This window comes from Pristiophorus japonicus, chromosome 8, assembly GCF_044704955.1.
Source record: "Pristiophorus japonicus isolate sPriJap1 chromosome 8, sPriJap1.hap1, whole genome shotgun sequence".
NCBI lineage: Eukaryota > Metazoa > Chordata > Chondrichthyes > Pristiophoridae > Pristiophorus > Pristiophorus japonicus.
The window spans coordinates 25,610,210-25,626,419 of record NC_091984.1 but is presented as its reverse complement, the minus strand read 5'-3'; the positions used below and the strand labels follow the sequence as shown (position 1 = coordinate 25,626,419).

Here is a 16,210-nt window from a genome sequence, read left to right as displayed (position 1 = left end):
AGGAGCGATCTTTGAACTCACTGCAAAGCATCAGTGTCTGTTTGAAGTTGGGATTTCCAAAATAGTAGACAATATTCCAAATTGGCCTAATTATGATCAGTACAGGCTTAGAAGTGCCTGTATTTGTTTAGAGTAAAATGTTTTTTTTATCTTGCCTTGCAAATGGGAAAGAGTATTTAGCATTAAAAAGCTCTCTTTTTTTACAAATTATTCTGAAATTACAGGTGCAATCTATACTTATCCAGCATTCTCTTTTTTATATCTGAAATTGATAGTTGGAATTTTTCCCTGATTTTCTGTCCTGAAGGATATCATGATAGTGCGTGGTTCCACAGATGCCAGCATCCCTCTAGCGTCTGATCGAGTTACTATTTTTGATGTGTGAGCCATTTGATGGTGACCCACTTGTCCATCACTTCCTTGTTGATCGCACTGGCTCCCTGATTCCCAAGGCATTGAATTCAAAATCCTCATTCCGCCACCTTCAAATTCCTCAATATATTCACCCCAACACACCTCAGCATTGCTTTCCCTCCCATATCCATTGGTTCTCTAGCTCTGGCCTCCTGTGTATTTTCTCCTCCCTTCACCCTATTTTGATCTATCTCTGCCCAACTTGTTTGTAACACGCTCTCTTTTCTCGCTTACCTTTTAAAAGCCATCTTCCAACCCATCTTTTCAATCAAGCTTTTGGTCATTTGGTCACCACAGCTTGAGATCCATTCATTTTATTTTATTCCCATCTGTAAAATGCCTTGGGATGCTTTTCAACATTGAAGGGGCTATATTAACTTCAATAAGTTGTCTGTGGTGATGATTGTTTAATAATGGGTGCCATCAAAGTCCTTAATATCTGCACAAGAGATTGTTGTGGTTGAATTTCCACCACGCACTACAGGGTACTAAAGCCTGTTGTGCCCCCATTGGTGCTCCAGCTGAGGTAATTTAATTCAGGATAGAGAAATGTAGAATCTTGCAGGTCTATGTTGCTTATAGATCATATCACATAGTTAACTTATGTACGAAGCAATTGGGAGAGATTTTCCTCTTCTCCCTTTTTAGTATGTTTTCTTGAAGTATATGGTATTCTAAATTGTGCCTCTTTTATAGGGGACCAAGTACTGCAGTATAATCAGTGGATTTAATAGCAGTACATGCTTATTCATGCCATGAAATTAGGAAACTGGTGTTATGGCTTTATGATCTGGACAATTGAGGCTTGCTGGAGCTCTTGCTTGTTTGCAAGTTCAGGAGGAATGCTGGGCATGTTTGAGAAGATAATTTTTTCAATTGTGAAACCAAAATAATGTTCCAAGGTGTACAGGATAGCAGATCACCAAGGCTGGAAAGAGAAGGAAGAAAGATTAAGTAAATCAAGAAGTAGTGATCCCAATCTTAAACCAACATAGAGCAGATGGGTTGAATGTGCTCATTCTGTGCTGTAAAGCTGTAAAATGAGTTTATTTTCAATATTTTCAAATTAATAGTGGTCCAGTTGGCTGCAAGAGTTATTTCTAAAAGTGAACCTCTCGAAGGCGTCTTATCAGCTGCATTTACACTGCAACTGTTGTGAGGCTATCATGTTCTCTTACTACCAACTCAAATTTCAAAACAGATACACATTTAGCTGTTTAATACTACCCTTTTGGCTTGGGCTGGTGTCAAGAAAGACAAAGCACGAAGACCAAATTGTGTCATGAAATCAGATTCCCTGTTTTTTAGTCCTAAAACTCTGACAAGGGCAAACTTAAGCAGGCTGTTAAGAAGCATGATGTTGATTAAAATGAATTTAGTACTGTGAATTCCGCCCCCCCCCCCCCACCCAAAAACAAAATAGCACGTAGAAATGTAACTTCTGAAAGTAAATTGTATATAAATGTAAAGGTTTTTTTTAAGATAAACTAGGCAGCTAGATTCATGATGGAAAATGTCACTTTTTCCTTCCCACTTTTCATCTTGTGACTGCATCATGTGCATTCAAGTCACAAATAATGTATGCAACATCAAGCTCTACTTCCTGCATCTTCATCACTCCAACAAAGTGCACTCATTGCAACCATAGATGAGCGTGATATTTCTGACATCAGTTCTTGTGCTAGAAGGCAGAATGTGAAATCTGGACTGCTTTTTGGATTCTTGCCCACAAAGAACTTGACTGAAACTGTCCAAATGTTGTCTCTGTTCCCAGCCATCAGTAAAAAGATACTTAACTTGTCTGAGTAACTTTGACTTCAAATCCAAGCCCAGAGGTGCAAGTTTAATCTGTAACAATCTGGTATTTAGATTCCATTATTCTTGTAATTTTTTTGCTTGAAATGTTGCATAAAATGCAACTCCTTAGTTTCCAGGATGTCAGTTATTGTTAGATGCCTGTATGGACATGTTCAGCTCAAGATATTAATACTTCATGTCAGCACTTAAGTTATCTGATTATTCCTGAACTTGTATCTTTTGTACATTTAGGTGAAAGAACCTATAAGGATTTGCATATAGGTGGATTTTCAGAATCACAGTCGTTATTTTAAATGTGAATGTGTATTTTGATGATTGGATTCCGTGTAGATTCTCTAATATCCTTGTTGGACTAGTCGTGCCAAGATAAAACAATTCATTCTGACAGCCATGTGAGCAGAAGGTGTTGAGATATACCAGCAGTTTAAACTGGTGGGGGAGGGGTGGTACAGTTTGCACCAATTGGTGCATGCTCATACATGTGTCTGTTGACTGGACAATTAGCTGTTCACAATTAGAAGACATTTTTTTTGCAGTTTTTTTCTTAGTAAACTTGTTTTTATTGATATTATTTGCAGGTCCTCTAGCAGGAAATGACTGTGTAGTTGCACCAGTGGGTGAATCCCATCCAGTTAAAACGTTGCTGGAGAGCTTTACTGTGTCGTCAGGCTGTGCAAGTGGCGGAACAACAGGTCTTCCTCGAGAGGTGCATATTATCAATTTAAAAAGCACTGGAACGGACCCAAATCACCATGACAAAGGAAAAAGTACCGGAGTAGACGCCAACCATCATGATGAGGTAAATTATAACATTGACAGAACTTTTTCCATTCTAATCATTTTAAAATTATGCCCAAGTTTCTGTCTGTACAATAAATGTATTAAAAAGGATAAGAACTTAAGAAATAGGAGCAGGAGACGGCCATATGGCCCCTCGAGCCTGCTCCGCCATTTAATATGATCATCGCTGATCTGATCATGGACTCGGGTCCACTTCCCCACCAGCTCCCCATAACCACTTAATCCCTTATCGGTTAAGAAACTATCTCTGTCTTAAATTTATTCAATGTCCCTGCTTCCACAGCTCTCTGAGGCAGCGAATTCGACAGATTTACAACCCTCAGAGAAGAAATTCTTCCTAATCTCAGTTTTAAATGGGCGGCCCCTTATTCTAAGATTTGGCCCCTAGTTTTAGTCTCCCCTATTAGTGGAAACATCCTCTTTGCATCCACCTTGTCAAGCCCCCTCATAATCTTATACGTTTCGATAAGATTACCTCTCATTCTTCTGAATTCCAATGAGTAGAGGCCCAACCTCCTCAACCTTTCCTCATAAGTCAACCCCCTCATCTCCAGAATCAACCTAGTGAACCTTCTCTGAACTGCCTCCAAAGCAAGTATATCCTTTTGTAAATATGGAAACCAAAACTGCATGCAGTATTCCAGGTGTGGCCTCACCAATACCCTGATCATCTGTAGCAAGAATTCTCTGCTTTTATACTCCATCCCCTTTGCAATAAAGGCCAAGATTCCATTGCCCTTCCTGATCACTTGCTGTACCTGCATACTAACCTTTTGTGTTTCATGCACAAATACCCCCAGGTCCAGCAAATTTGTCAAACATGACTTCCCCTTCATAAATCCATCTGACTCTGCCTGACCGAATTATGCTTTTCCAAATGTCCTGCTACTGCTTCTTTAATAATGGACTCCCAACATTTTCCCAACCACAGATATTAGGCCAACTGGTCTATAGTTTCCTGCTTTTTGTCTGGCTCATTTTTTAACTAGGGATGTTACATTTGCAGTTTTCCAATCTGCTGGGACCTCCCCAGAATCCAGGGATTTTTGGTAAATTACAACCAATGCATCCACTATCCCTACTACTTCTCTTAAGACCCTAGGATGCAAGCCATCGGGTCCAGGAGATTTATCCATCTTTAGTCCCATTATCTTATTGAGTACCGCCGCCTTAGTGATTGTGATTGTGTTAAGTTCCTCCCCCCCTATAGCCCCTTGAATATCCACTGTTGGGATATTGTTAGTGTCCTCTACCGTAAAGACTGATACAAAATATTTGTTCAGAGTTGCTGCCATCTCCATGTTCCCCATTACTAATTCCCCGGTCTCGTCCTCTAAGGGACCAACATTTACTTTTGCCACTCTTTTCCTTTTTATATACCTATAGAAACTTTTGCTATCTGTTTTTATATTTTGTACTAATTTACTTTCATAGTCTATCTTCCCTTTCTTAATCATTTTTTTCGTCATTCTTTGTTGGCTTTTAAAAGCTTCCCAATCTTCTGTCCTCCCACTAGTTTTGGCCTCTAGATGTTGTTCCCACTAAAGTACATTTTTGTATGCTTATCTTAGATGTCAGATAAGCTTCCTCAGCTGACCTACTGTTGAAACCTTCATCCATACCTTTGTTGCCTCTCGACTTGACTATTCCAATGCTCTCCTGGCTGCCTTCTGATCTTCCATAAGCTTGAGCTCATCCAAAACTCGGCTTTCTGTATGCTAAGTCGTACCAAGTCCCATTCAGTCATCATCTCTGTACCTACATTGGCTCCGGTCTGGCAAAAACCTCTACTTTAAAATTCTCACCCTCGTTTTCAAATCCCTCCATGGCCTCGCCCCTCTCTCGGTAACCTCTTCCAGCCCAAAAACACTGCAAGATCTCGGCACTCTGATTCTGGCCTCTTGCGCATTCTTGATTTTAATCGCTCCATCACTGGTGGCCGTACCTTCAGCTGCGTAGGCTCTAAGCTCTGGAATTCCCCCTTCTCGTTTAAGATGCTCCTTAAAACCAAGCTTTTGGTCACGCATCCTAGTTTTTCCTTATGGGGCTCAGTGTGAGATTTTGTTTGATAAGGCTCATATGAAATAACTGGATCATTTAACTGTTAAAGGCTTTATGTAAATGCAAATTTTTGGACATTTTAATAATGAGCCATAATTTGTCGTGGCAGGGCATCTAATGGCATATGACATCTTCCGATAGTTAGACTTGCCCATATATGTTTAGGTTTTTTAAATTTTTGATTGGCAAGTTGCTGAAAGTTCAAGGTGATAAGATCGCAGTGAGGGAAACCGGGCATCTGAAATGAGTGAATAGGGCAAGCAACTATGTATCTACCAATTAGATTGAAGGATTATGAAATTAACAGCACACGGACTGAGTAAGAAGTGTGATTAAGTGCATTCAATGTCAAATCAGGTACAGAAAGAGAACGAAAGAGAGGGAAAGAAAGATTGGATTAATAGAAACATAGAAAATAGGTGCAGGAGTCGGGCATTTGGCCCTTCGAGCCTGCACCACCATTCAATAAGATTATTGCTGATCATTCCTTCAGTACCCCTTTCCTGCTTTCTCTCCATACCCTTTGATCCCTTTAGCCGTAAGGGCCATATCTAACTCCCTCTTGAATATATCCAATGAACTGGCATCAACAACTCTCTGCGGTAGGGAATTCCACAGGTTAATAACTCTCTGGGTGAAGAAGTTTCTCCTCATCTCAGTCCTAAATGGCCTACTCCTGATCCTAAGACTGTGTCCCCTGGTTCTGGACTTCCCCGTCATTGGGAACATTCTTCCCGCATCTAACCTGTCCAGTCCCGTCAGAATCTTGTAAGTTTCTATGAGATTCCCCTCTCATCCTTCTAAACTCCAGTGTATAAAGACTCAGTTGATCCAGTCTCTCCTCATATGTCAGTCCCGCCATCCCGGGAATCAGTCTGGTGAACCTTTGCTGCACTCCCTCAATAGCAAGAACATCCTTCCCCAGATTAGGAGACCAAAACTGAACACAATATTCCAGGTGAGGCCCCACCAAGGCCCTGTAGAACTGCAGTAAGACCTCTCTGCTCCTATACTCAAATTCCCTAGTTATGAAGGCCAATATACTATTTGCCGCCTTCACCGCCTGCTATACCTGCATGCCAGATTTCAATGACTGATGAACCATGACACCCAGGTCTTGTTGCACCTCCCCCTTTCCTAATCTGCCGCCATTCAGGTAATATTCTGCCTTCGTGTTTTTGCCCCCAAAGTGGACAACCTCACATTTATCCACATTATACTGCATCTGCCATTCATTTGCCATCTCACCTAACCTGTCCAAGTCACCCTGCAGCCTTTTAGCGTCCTCCTCACAGCTCACACCGCCACCCAGCTCAGTGTCATCTGCAAACTTGGAGATATTACACTCAATTCCTTCATCTAAATCATTAATATATATTGTAAAGAGCTGGGGTGCCAGCATTGAGTCCTGCGGTACTCCACTAGTCACTGCCTGCCATTCTGAAAAGGACCCGTTTATCCCGACTCTCTGCTTCCTGTCTGCCAACCCGTTCTCTATCCACGTTAGTACATTACCCCCAATACCATGTCCTTTGATTTTGCACACCAATCTCTGGTGTGGGACCTTGTCAAAAGCCTTTTGAAAGTCCAAATACACCACATCCACTGGTTCTCCCTTGTCCACTCTACTAGTTACATCCTCAAAAAATTCTAGAAGATTTGTCAAGCATGATTTCCCTTTCATAAATCCATGCTGACTTGAACCGATCCTGTCACTGCTTTCCAAATGCGCTGCTATTTCATCTTTAATAATTGATTCCAACATTTTCCCCACTACTGATGTCAGGCTAACCAGTTTATAAATATCTGTTTTCTCTCTTCCCTCCTTTTTTAAACTGTTTTGTTACATTAGCTACCCTCCAGTCCATAGGAACTGATCCAGAGTCGATAGACTGTTGAACAATGATCACCAATGTATCCACTATTTCTATGACCACTTCCTTAAGTACTCTGGGATGCAGACTTATCAGGCCCCGGGGATTTATCGGCCTTCAATCCCATCAGTTTCCCTAACACAATTTCCCGCTTTATAAGGATATTCTTCAGCTCCCCCGAGGGAGAGAAAAAAGAAACAGAAAGAAAAAGTAAAAAAATAAATTTAATTTAAAAGTTGACATTTAAAAAATCTCCAACAACAATTAAAACCTGAAAGAATGAGGCTCCACACTTGTAAAATATATAATGACTATTAAATTATCTTTGAGCTTTAATTATTTACAGATTCACCATGTTTTACAATATTAACCGAGTCAAGAAAGCTAAATATTTTATGGGGTTATATTCCTATAATTGGTACCAAACAAACATTGGGCCCTATTTGCTGTTCAGTATTATCATCATCATCATCATCATCATAAGCAGTCCCTCGGAATCGAGGAAGACTTGTTTCCATTCCAAAAGTGAATCCTTTGGTGGCTGAACAGTCCAATACGCGAGCCACAGACCCTGTTACAGATAGACAGACATTTGTCGGGGGAAGGAGGGAGGTGGGACTGATTTGTCGCACGGTCCTTCCGCTGCCTGCGCCTGACTTCTTCACGCTCGCGGCGTTGAGATTCAAAGAGCTCATCGCCCTCCCGGATGCACTCTCTTCACCTAGGGCGGTCTTCGACCAGGGACTGCCAGGTGTCAGTAGTGATATCGCACTTTACCAGGGAGGCTTTGAGGGTGTCCTTGTAACGTTTCCGCTGTCCACCTTTGGCTCGTTTGCCGTGAAGGAGCTCCGCATAGAGCAATTGCTCAGGGAGTCTCGTGTCTGGCATGCGAACTATGTGGCCTGCCCAGCGAAGCTGATTGATTGATTGAAGCACTGTTCAGTATGACACTAATTGTACCACTCAAAGGATTTAGACCAAATTTAAATAAGGAAGAATAATATCCATGTTAGAAGTGTAGGGTCTTGCCTTCGTTATTCTGTCAGGTTACGTAGTGCTAGTCACTCTTGTAAGCAGCCTGAGAATCTTGTTTTTATTGATGTGCCTGCACTGCTCAATGACCAAGTATGCAATAACATAACCAAGGGGTGTAACAGTAGTATCCCCATGTGATATGAACTGCATATTCATTCCATGCACCTTTTTGTTTTCAAAGGAAGACCAAGAAAACATTTATTAAGATGAGGGCAGGTACAACATTATTTTACAGTAAATAAACATACAGAGCAACAGTTATGATCAGACTTACTTAATTCCTCGTTTTCTACCCACAAGTTTGTCACCGTGACCTTCTCTCCTTTCCTCCCTCAACCTCTGCACTGAGCAGTTCCTCAACCTCTGTGACTTCAATCTCCATCTCATTCCACCTGGCCCTTTCCCCTCTGATGCCACTGCTTTGCAGTCCTCCCTTAACCTCTCCCTACATATAATTTCTCCTACCCATATCTATGGCCACCCCCTTCGATCTTGTCATCGTGCTCTCTACTCCCATACTCTCAATCACAGTCTCCTACTGTGTATCCCCCCATTCCACATGTCCCCTTACCCCTTCCAGCCCCACTTTCTTCTGCATCCGCCCGTGATAAAAACTTTACACCAAGTCACTTAAAACTGCACTTTCAAACTCCCAACTGTCTAGCCTAGTCCCTTCATTTGATATTTCTGCAGCTGTTGATCTGCTCAACCCCTCCTTCATAGCTCATTTAGCGATTCATCACCAGCCTCACTCTCCTATGCCAAAATCGCTCAGTTCCCCAGGATCATCCTGGAGAAGAAGCCAGGGTTTTTTTTCTCAGTGCCAACTATCTCCTAAAACCCCATTTACTTGCTCCCTTCAACCTTCCAACAAAATGTGCGAGGAGCTCACAGACCCTATTGTGATTAAGATGGAGATCATCCGTTCAGCCACTTCTGCTGTTTCTGCCTTCTCTACCAAGGCAAACTTCCCCGAAGATTCCCCTTTGGCCCTGACACTACTTTTTTCTCTACTTTCTCTCCCATCTCCCCTCATGTCCTCTCTGAGCTCATGTTGCCCATGAGACCCACCTCCTCCTCATTCCCACAAAACCGTTGGCCACCCAACTTCGCTTCCCATGCAAGCTGACGTTGTAAATGATTCCCTTTTTAAACTTGTGTGAATACACAACTCTTAAATGTAATACTTTTTCCCTTAAAAATATTTACTGTGGAAATTCAGACAAAAAAATCAAAACTATGATGCAGCATTATCACTCAGTTGTATTTTCTCTTTCGATGACCGTTCTAGTTGGCTTATAGTGTGACTAGGAGGGGGCATCCAGTAAGGTCTGGAGCGAAATCGGGGTGGAAATTCGATTTGGGCGGTAGAGTAAAACGGGTGGTATTGTATCGGCTGGCTGTTATACTTCCCTCCTGATATTTAGTTCAATTGACTTCAATCGAACTGAATATTGGTCTGGGCCTATAACAGTGGGCTGAGACGATACTGCCCGTCTAGCGTTGCGGCCCAAGACCAATTTCTATCCCATGGAGTTTTGAGTGTACGTTTGTTTTTTCTGTCTTGTGTAAAACCAGTCTGCAAAAGGTAAGTGAATACAAGACTCCATTTAAAAAAAAATAAACTATGTTTGCACAGAACATTGATTTTTGTTTCATGTGTTTACAAATTGTTACCAATTTCAGATAAACAAATGCTATTTTGTGAGTTGTAGGGAACATTTAAAAAAAAATGGATGAGATAAATTCAACAACAGGATCTAGCCATCTTTTTCCCTTCTGCAGCAAGTCTGTGAAGAGTGAAGCATAGTGGGGTTAGTATGCTGAATATTTATTTTATGATTAGAATTTGGCTTGAGTGAACAAGGGACAAATAGTAAGTTGACTCATTTTTGACCATTTCTAAACTTTGTATTATAATAAAAACTACACAAGCAATAACCTGTGTCTTGTTTTCTTCTGTTTGTACACAATGTAGTTTCATAGGCTGTATTAAGCTGGCAATGATATAATAGTACTTACACTAATACACCCTAGAAGCTTGTCCAATATTTGTAACAACTTCAGAGATTTTCCTTGAATGAGAATTTTAGCTGATACAGTATTAGCAGCTGGAAAATATAACATTATTTTGATACCTTTCAGCGAAATCCACAGTACATACATAGAATTTACAGCACAAACAAGCCATTCAGCCCAACTGATCTGTGCCGGTATTTATGCTCCACACGAACCTCCTACCATCTTACTTCACTTCACCCCATCAGTATTTCTTCAGATTCTTTTCTCCCTCGTGTACTTATCTAGCTTCCTCTTAAATGCATCTATGCTCTTTGCCTCAACTACTCATTGTGGTAGCGAGTTGCACATTGTAACCACTTTCTGGGTAAAGGAAGTTTGCCCTGAATTCTGCATTGGATTTATTAGTGACCAATTGCTGCATATTCTGAATATACTTGCTGTGTCATTTTAAATGGTCTTGAACATAATTGAAATTGTTTTCTCTTCTAAATTTAGCAGGATATATATTTAGTCCTTCTGACTATATGTAGCCAAACAAAGCTTATAAACTAAGCTGGCCATTGTATTAAAGATTTGGCAGTGCCACTTTGTAACATGGTTCTCTTATTCATTTATAGCATATTGTGATACTTGGCGTCACTTGTCTGCCACCTTTGTTCCACCATTGTAATAACATAGTTTGAAATGGCTGGTGTTCCTGTCCTTAGAATGAACAGGAAACTGTGGAGCTGGATGTTGGCAACTGGACAGAGCAGAGGATTGTAAACAAAAGTACGGAGATCAGATTTTGCTTTAAGGTTTGAGTGATAAACAAAGTGTCACAACTCTTATCTTTAACATCAACCCTATTGACTTAAACATTAGATTTACATCCAGTTTCTCTCTTGACCGACTGTTTTATGCCCATAAATGTACTTCATTTTGGACACATTTAAATTACTTGTGTTCATTTATACATAAAAATTATTTGGAATGTCTGGATTTGAAGTCCAACATAAGCACTGTTAAAATGCTGCTTTCCATTTACATAATGTAACTTGGTTAGTAACTTACAGCTTTCTTATTGAGAGAGTTACTATTACTATGTTAATAAGCTATGGAGTCGCTATTGATTCGCTTTACACGTTCAGTTCACTTTTCGAGTTACTGATGCAGGATTTGGAAATGTTGCTTGTGGGGATGTTTCTTGACTGCAGAATGTACTTGCAGCATTACATAACAATTGATTAGATTCCTTTGTTCAGAACAAAAAGATAGATGACCTTCTATCTGCAACACTAATTTGGTCCATTCATCATACAAAAACATTGCCTGTTTGGGCTCCAATGCACGAAATGTGCAGTTACTACCACTCTGGACACTGAAACACCATAACTTGGGCTTTGATAGAAATGGTTACTTGCTTCCTGTAACTTTTTTGCCCTTCTGTCAGATTTAGTGCTAAATGCCTCGAGTCCAACATCTTTTCTCACTATACAATATATTTTTTTTTAAAAGTCGTGCTTAATCATGCTGTAAAAATGTGTTCTACATCTTTGTACAGTTTAAAAAATATTTTCCAATGTTTTCTTAAACAGCACTTTTATATGGTAAGAGAAACATAGAAACATAGAAAATAGGTGCAGGAGTAGGCCATTCGGCCCTTCTAGCCTGCACCGCCATTCAATGAGTTCATGGCTGAACATTCAACTTCAGTACCCCATTCCTGCTTTCTCGCCATACCCCTTGATCCCCCTAGTAGTAAGGACCTCATCTAACTCCTTTTTGAATATATTTAGTGAATTGGCCTCAACAACTTTCTGTGGTAGAGAATTCCACAGATTCACCACTCTCTGGGTGAAGAAGTTCCTCCGCATCTCGGTCCTAAATGGCTTACCCCTTATCCTTAGACTGTGTCCCCTGGTTCTGGACTTCCCCAACATTGGGAACATTCTTCCTGCATCTAACCTGTCTAACCCCGTCAGAATTTTAAATGTTTCTATGAGGTCCCCTCTCATTCTTCTGAACTCCAGTGAATACAAGCCCAGTTGATCCAGTCTTTCTTGATAGGTCAGTCCCGCCATCCCGGGAATCAGTCTGGTGAACCTTCGCTGCACTCCCTCAATAGCAAGAATGTCCTTCCTCAGGTTAGGAGACCAAAACTGTACACAATACTCCAGGTGTGGCCTCACCAATGCCCTGTACAACTGTAGCAACACCTCCCTGCCCCTGTACTCAAATCCCCTTGCTATGAAGGCCAACATGCCATTTGCTTTCTTAACCGCCTGCTGCACCTGCATGCCAACCTTCAATGACTGATGTACCATGACACCCAGGTCTCTTTGCACCTCCCCTTTTCCTAATCTGTCACCATTCAGATAATAGTCTGTCTCTCTGTTTTTACCACCAAAGTGGATAACCTCACATTTATCCACATTATACTTCATCTGCCATGCATTTGCCCACTCACCTAACCTATCCAAGTCGCTCTGCAGCCTCACGGCATCCTCCTCGCAGCTCACACTGCCACCCAACTTAGTGTCATCCGCAAATTTGGAGATACTACATTTAATCCCCTCATCTAAATCATTAATGTACAGTGTAAACAGCTGGGGCCCCAGCACAGAACCTTGCGGTACCCCACTAGTCACTGCCTGCCATTCTGAAAAGTACCCATTTACTCCTACTCTTTGCTTCCTGTCTGATAACCAGTTCTCAATCCATGTCAGTACACTACCCCCAATCCCATGTGCTCTAACTTTGCACATCAATCTCTTGTGTGGGACCTTGTCGAACGCCTTCTGAAAGTCCAAATATACCACATCAACTGGTTCTCCCTTATCCACTCTACTGGAAACATCCTCAAAAAATTCCAGAAGATTTGTCAAGCATGATTTCCCTTTCACAAATCCATGCTGACTTGGACCTATCATGTCACCTCTTTCCAAATGCACTGCTATGACATCCTTAATAATTGATTCCATCATTTTACCCACTACCGATGTCAGGCTGACCGGACTATAATTCACTGTTTTCTCTCTCCCTCCTTTTTTAAAAAGTGGGGTTACATTGGCTACCCTCCACTCCATAGGAACTGATCCAGAGTCAATGGAATGTTGGAAAGTGACTGTCAACGCATCCACTATTTCCAAGGCCACCTCCTTAAGTACTCTGGGATGCAGTCCATCAGGCCCTGGGGATTTATCGGCCTTCAATCCCATCAATTTCCCCAACACAATTTCCCGGCTAATAAGGATTTCCCTCAGTTCCTCCTCCTTACTAGACCCCCCGACTTGTGATAAGTGTCACACAAATCATTAAGGAGAGTGGGACAGTTGTGGGGAAGAGGATTGGTTGGTGGCAACCATGTTTGTTCCACCTGTTTCATCAACAGGAGATAGTGCTCAGCATGCTTAATCCAGCATCATATCTGGAGGTATCTATGTAAATGAGCAATGTCAGGAGGTGTAAAGGTTGAAAAGCAGCTGAGATTTTTTTTAATTTCATAATAGTTCTGCTTGCTTCCCTGATGCATAAATTTGCATGTGATAAACCAGAAAACCTTTGATTATTGCAGATATACAAAAGGGCTGAAGCTAATTTGGGATTAATTATGTTTAAATGAACAGTCATAATTCCCAAATTCAGAAAAGTTTATGTTGATGATAGGAACACAAGGCAAATACAAAACTTGAGCTATTATAGCTGGCAATTGTATGATGCAGACCAGTGATGCTGATTTGCCAGTTGAATGAACTCCTCCCTGCCCCAAAGATAGCATCCATTACTAATAATGCTTACATTTCAAAGACATTTTTTTATCAAGGCATAATTCAGAATTTTGAATCATTTTAAAGCTTTTCTTTGTTGAAGACTGTGCTTATCCCAGATACATGGATGCCAGTGTGCTCACATTACTTGCAATAGTTGCATACTTATTGTACATCTGTATAAACTAAGACATTAAATCCAATTTTTGTTGTGGTTGAAGTGGATTAGAAGCTAAACCCAAAGTGGAATGCTTTGTTTAATATTCAAGGAGGATGTTTAAGTCCACTGACTGCAAACTCTACTTTAGAAATTACACACTGAACATGGTCAATTTAACTAAGATCCACCACCTCCGAGCTTGATCCGAAACCCAAACGAACTTGGAATCTAGGGCTAAATACAAACTTACAGGCTCCAATGTTTCCCCCTCCTGTAAGGAGGTGACAAGTACTCCCAAATGTTGCATACTCCATGGATTTTCTCTCATCTAAGATGGTTGTTGCAAAGGGACTGATGCAAGGAAAACAGCAGCCATTTTTTCTGCATCTGTCAGCTAATATAAACAAGATGGATTTCATTACTACCAAAGAAGTTGAAAAATAACCTTTTATAGTTTTGTTTTTTACTGTTTGTGTAATCGGAGCCTCCCTAACTGATGACAAAATTAGCAGCATTTAGGATAATTGTCACACTCTGACTTAATGTCAAAACAATTATGTAAATTAGTTCAACACATTGTAAAGAAGTTTGTGAAATATTTTTTTTAAGTTCACCGATCTGATTGATGGCAAGGTAACTTCTAAGTGCAAAACTAATTGCTGCCATATTTCTAATAGCAAATTTATATTGGGCTGTAATTATGTTGCCACATTTCTGTTGATGTAAATGGGAATGGTAATAGAATTTGGTGTCCGGTCTCTATAAAAATCCTGAGGTGAGATCAGTAGATTCAATATAACTGCAGCTTAAGCAAGTGTAAAGTTGATCAGCTGACCTCCATCATTCTGTATATTTTGATATCCAGTACTGGATGAGCAGAAATTTTCTCCAATTAAATATTGGGAAGACTGAAGACATTGTCTTTGGTCCCCACCATAAACTCTGTTCCCTAGTCACCGATTCCAACCCTCTCCCTAGCATATTTATCTGAGGCTGAACCAGATGGTTCACAATCTTGATGTCATATTTGACCCTGAAATAATCTTCCAACCACTAGGACCGCCTATTTCCGCCTCTGCCCCGCCTCACCTCATCTGCTGCTGATACCCTCATCCTTGTGTTTGTTATCTCTAGACTTGACTATTCCAATGCATTCTTGGCTGACCTCCCACACTCTACCCTACATAAACTTGAGGTCAACCAAAACTCAGTTGCCCATGTCCTAACTCGCACCAACCCAGTTCACCCCTGTGCTCGCTGATCTACATTGGCTCCTGGTTAAGCAATGCCTCGATTTTAACATTCTCATCCGTGTTTTCAAATCCCTCCCTGGCCTTGCCCATCCCTATCTCCGTAATCTCCTCCAACCCTACAAACCTCAGCCCCAGCGATATCTGTGCTTCTCTAATTCTGGCCTTTGAGCAGCCCTGATTTTAATCACTCAACCATTGGTGGCCGTGCCTTCCCCTATCTCGGCCCTGAGCTCTGGAAATCCCTCCCTAAACCTCTCCACTTCTCTACCTCTCTCTTCTCCTTTTAAGACGCTCCTTAAAACTTACCTCTTTAACCAAGCTTTTGGTCATCTGCCCTAATTTCTCCTTATGTGGCTCAGTGTCAAAAAAAAATGATAACACTCCAATGAAATGCCTTGGGATATTTTACTATGTTAAAAGTGCTATATAGATACCAAGTTGTTGCTGTTGTTGATGTATTTACTAAACCGAGGTAAAACTTGGTGAGTGCAGGGCAGTGACTGGGAGGGGTGTCGGTGATTGCAAACAATAAACTAAGCAGATGAGCACATTGCTGTGTGGGAGAAAAAAATAATTGAAAAGGGCTTATCAAAAAAAAAACTAAAATTTCAGATTGCATAGCCGGAACACACTACACAGTGGAGTGCTGCTTCCCCAGATGGGAAACGAATGGGTGAACTGGTAAGGGAATTTTTAAAAAACTGCCGTAATCACTTGTTCTGCTTCCGTGCGGACTGCAATATTTATAATTGCTCACATAGCAGTCTCTGCACTTCAATGTCTGAAAACTGTTCATTATGTGAAGTGCTTTCAGACATTTCAAAAATGATAATATTGTATACAAATGTGAGTGTTTCTTTGCAAAAGTAATTTTTCTTTTTGCACACTGGTTTGTAGAATGTTTAAAAGTTTGAACTTGAGAGTACTGTTTCTGTTTTTATGAGAAGGAAAAAACAAGACAAGAGCTTTAACAACATGGCTTCACTTGTCTGCTACTCCACCTTGATATTGTTTCCCATGTGA

General features: G+C 40.9%; 1 protein-coding gene across 4 annotated transcripts in view; it reads left to right on the top strand.

The window, feature by feature from the left end:
- tgfbr3 (transforming growth factor, beta receptor III) overlaps nt 1-16,210 on the top strand; it is a 285,519-nt gene that overhangs the window by 116,725 nt on the left and 152,584 nt on the right. For all 4 annotated transcript variants that reach the window (XM_070886589.1, XM_070886591.1, XM_070886590.1 and 1 more), the window contains one exon: nt 2,811-3,031. In XM_070886589.1, the coding sequence (XP_070742690.1) occupies nt 2,811-3,031 (221 nt within the window). The remainder of the gene's footprint in view (nt 1-2,810; nt 3,032-16,210) is intronic.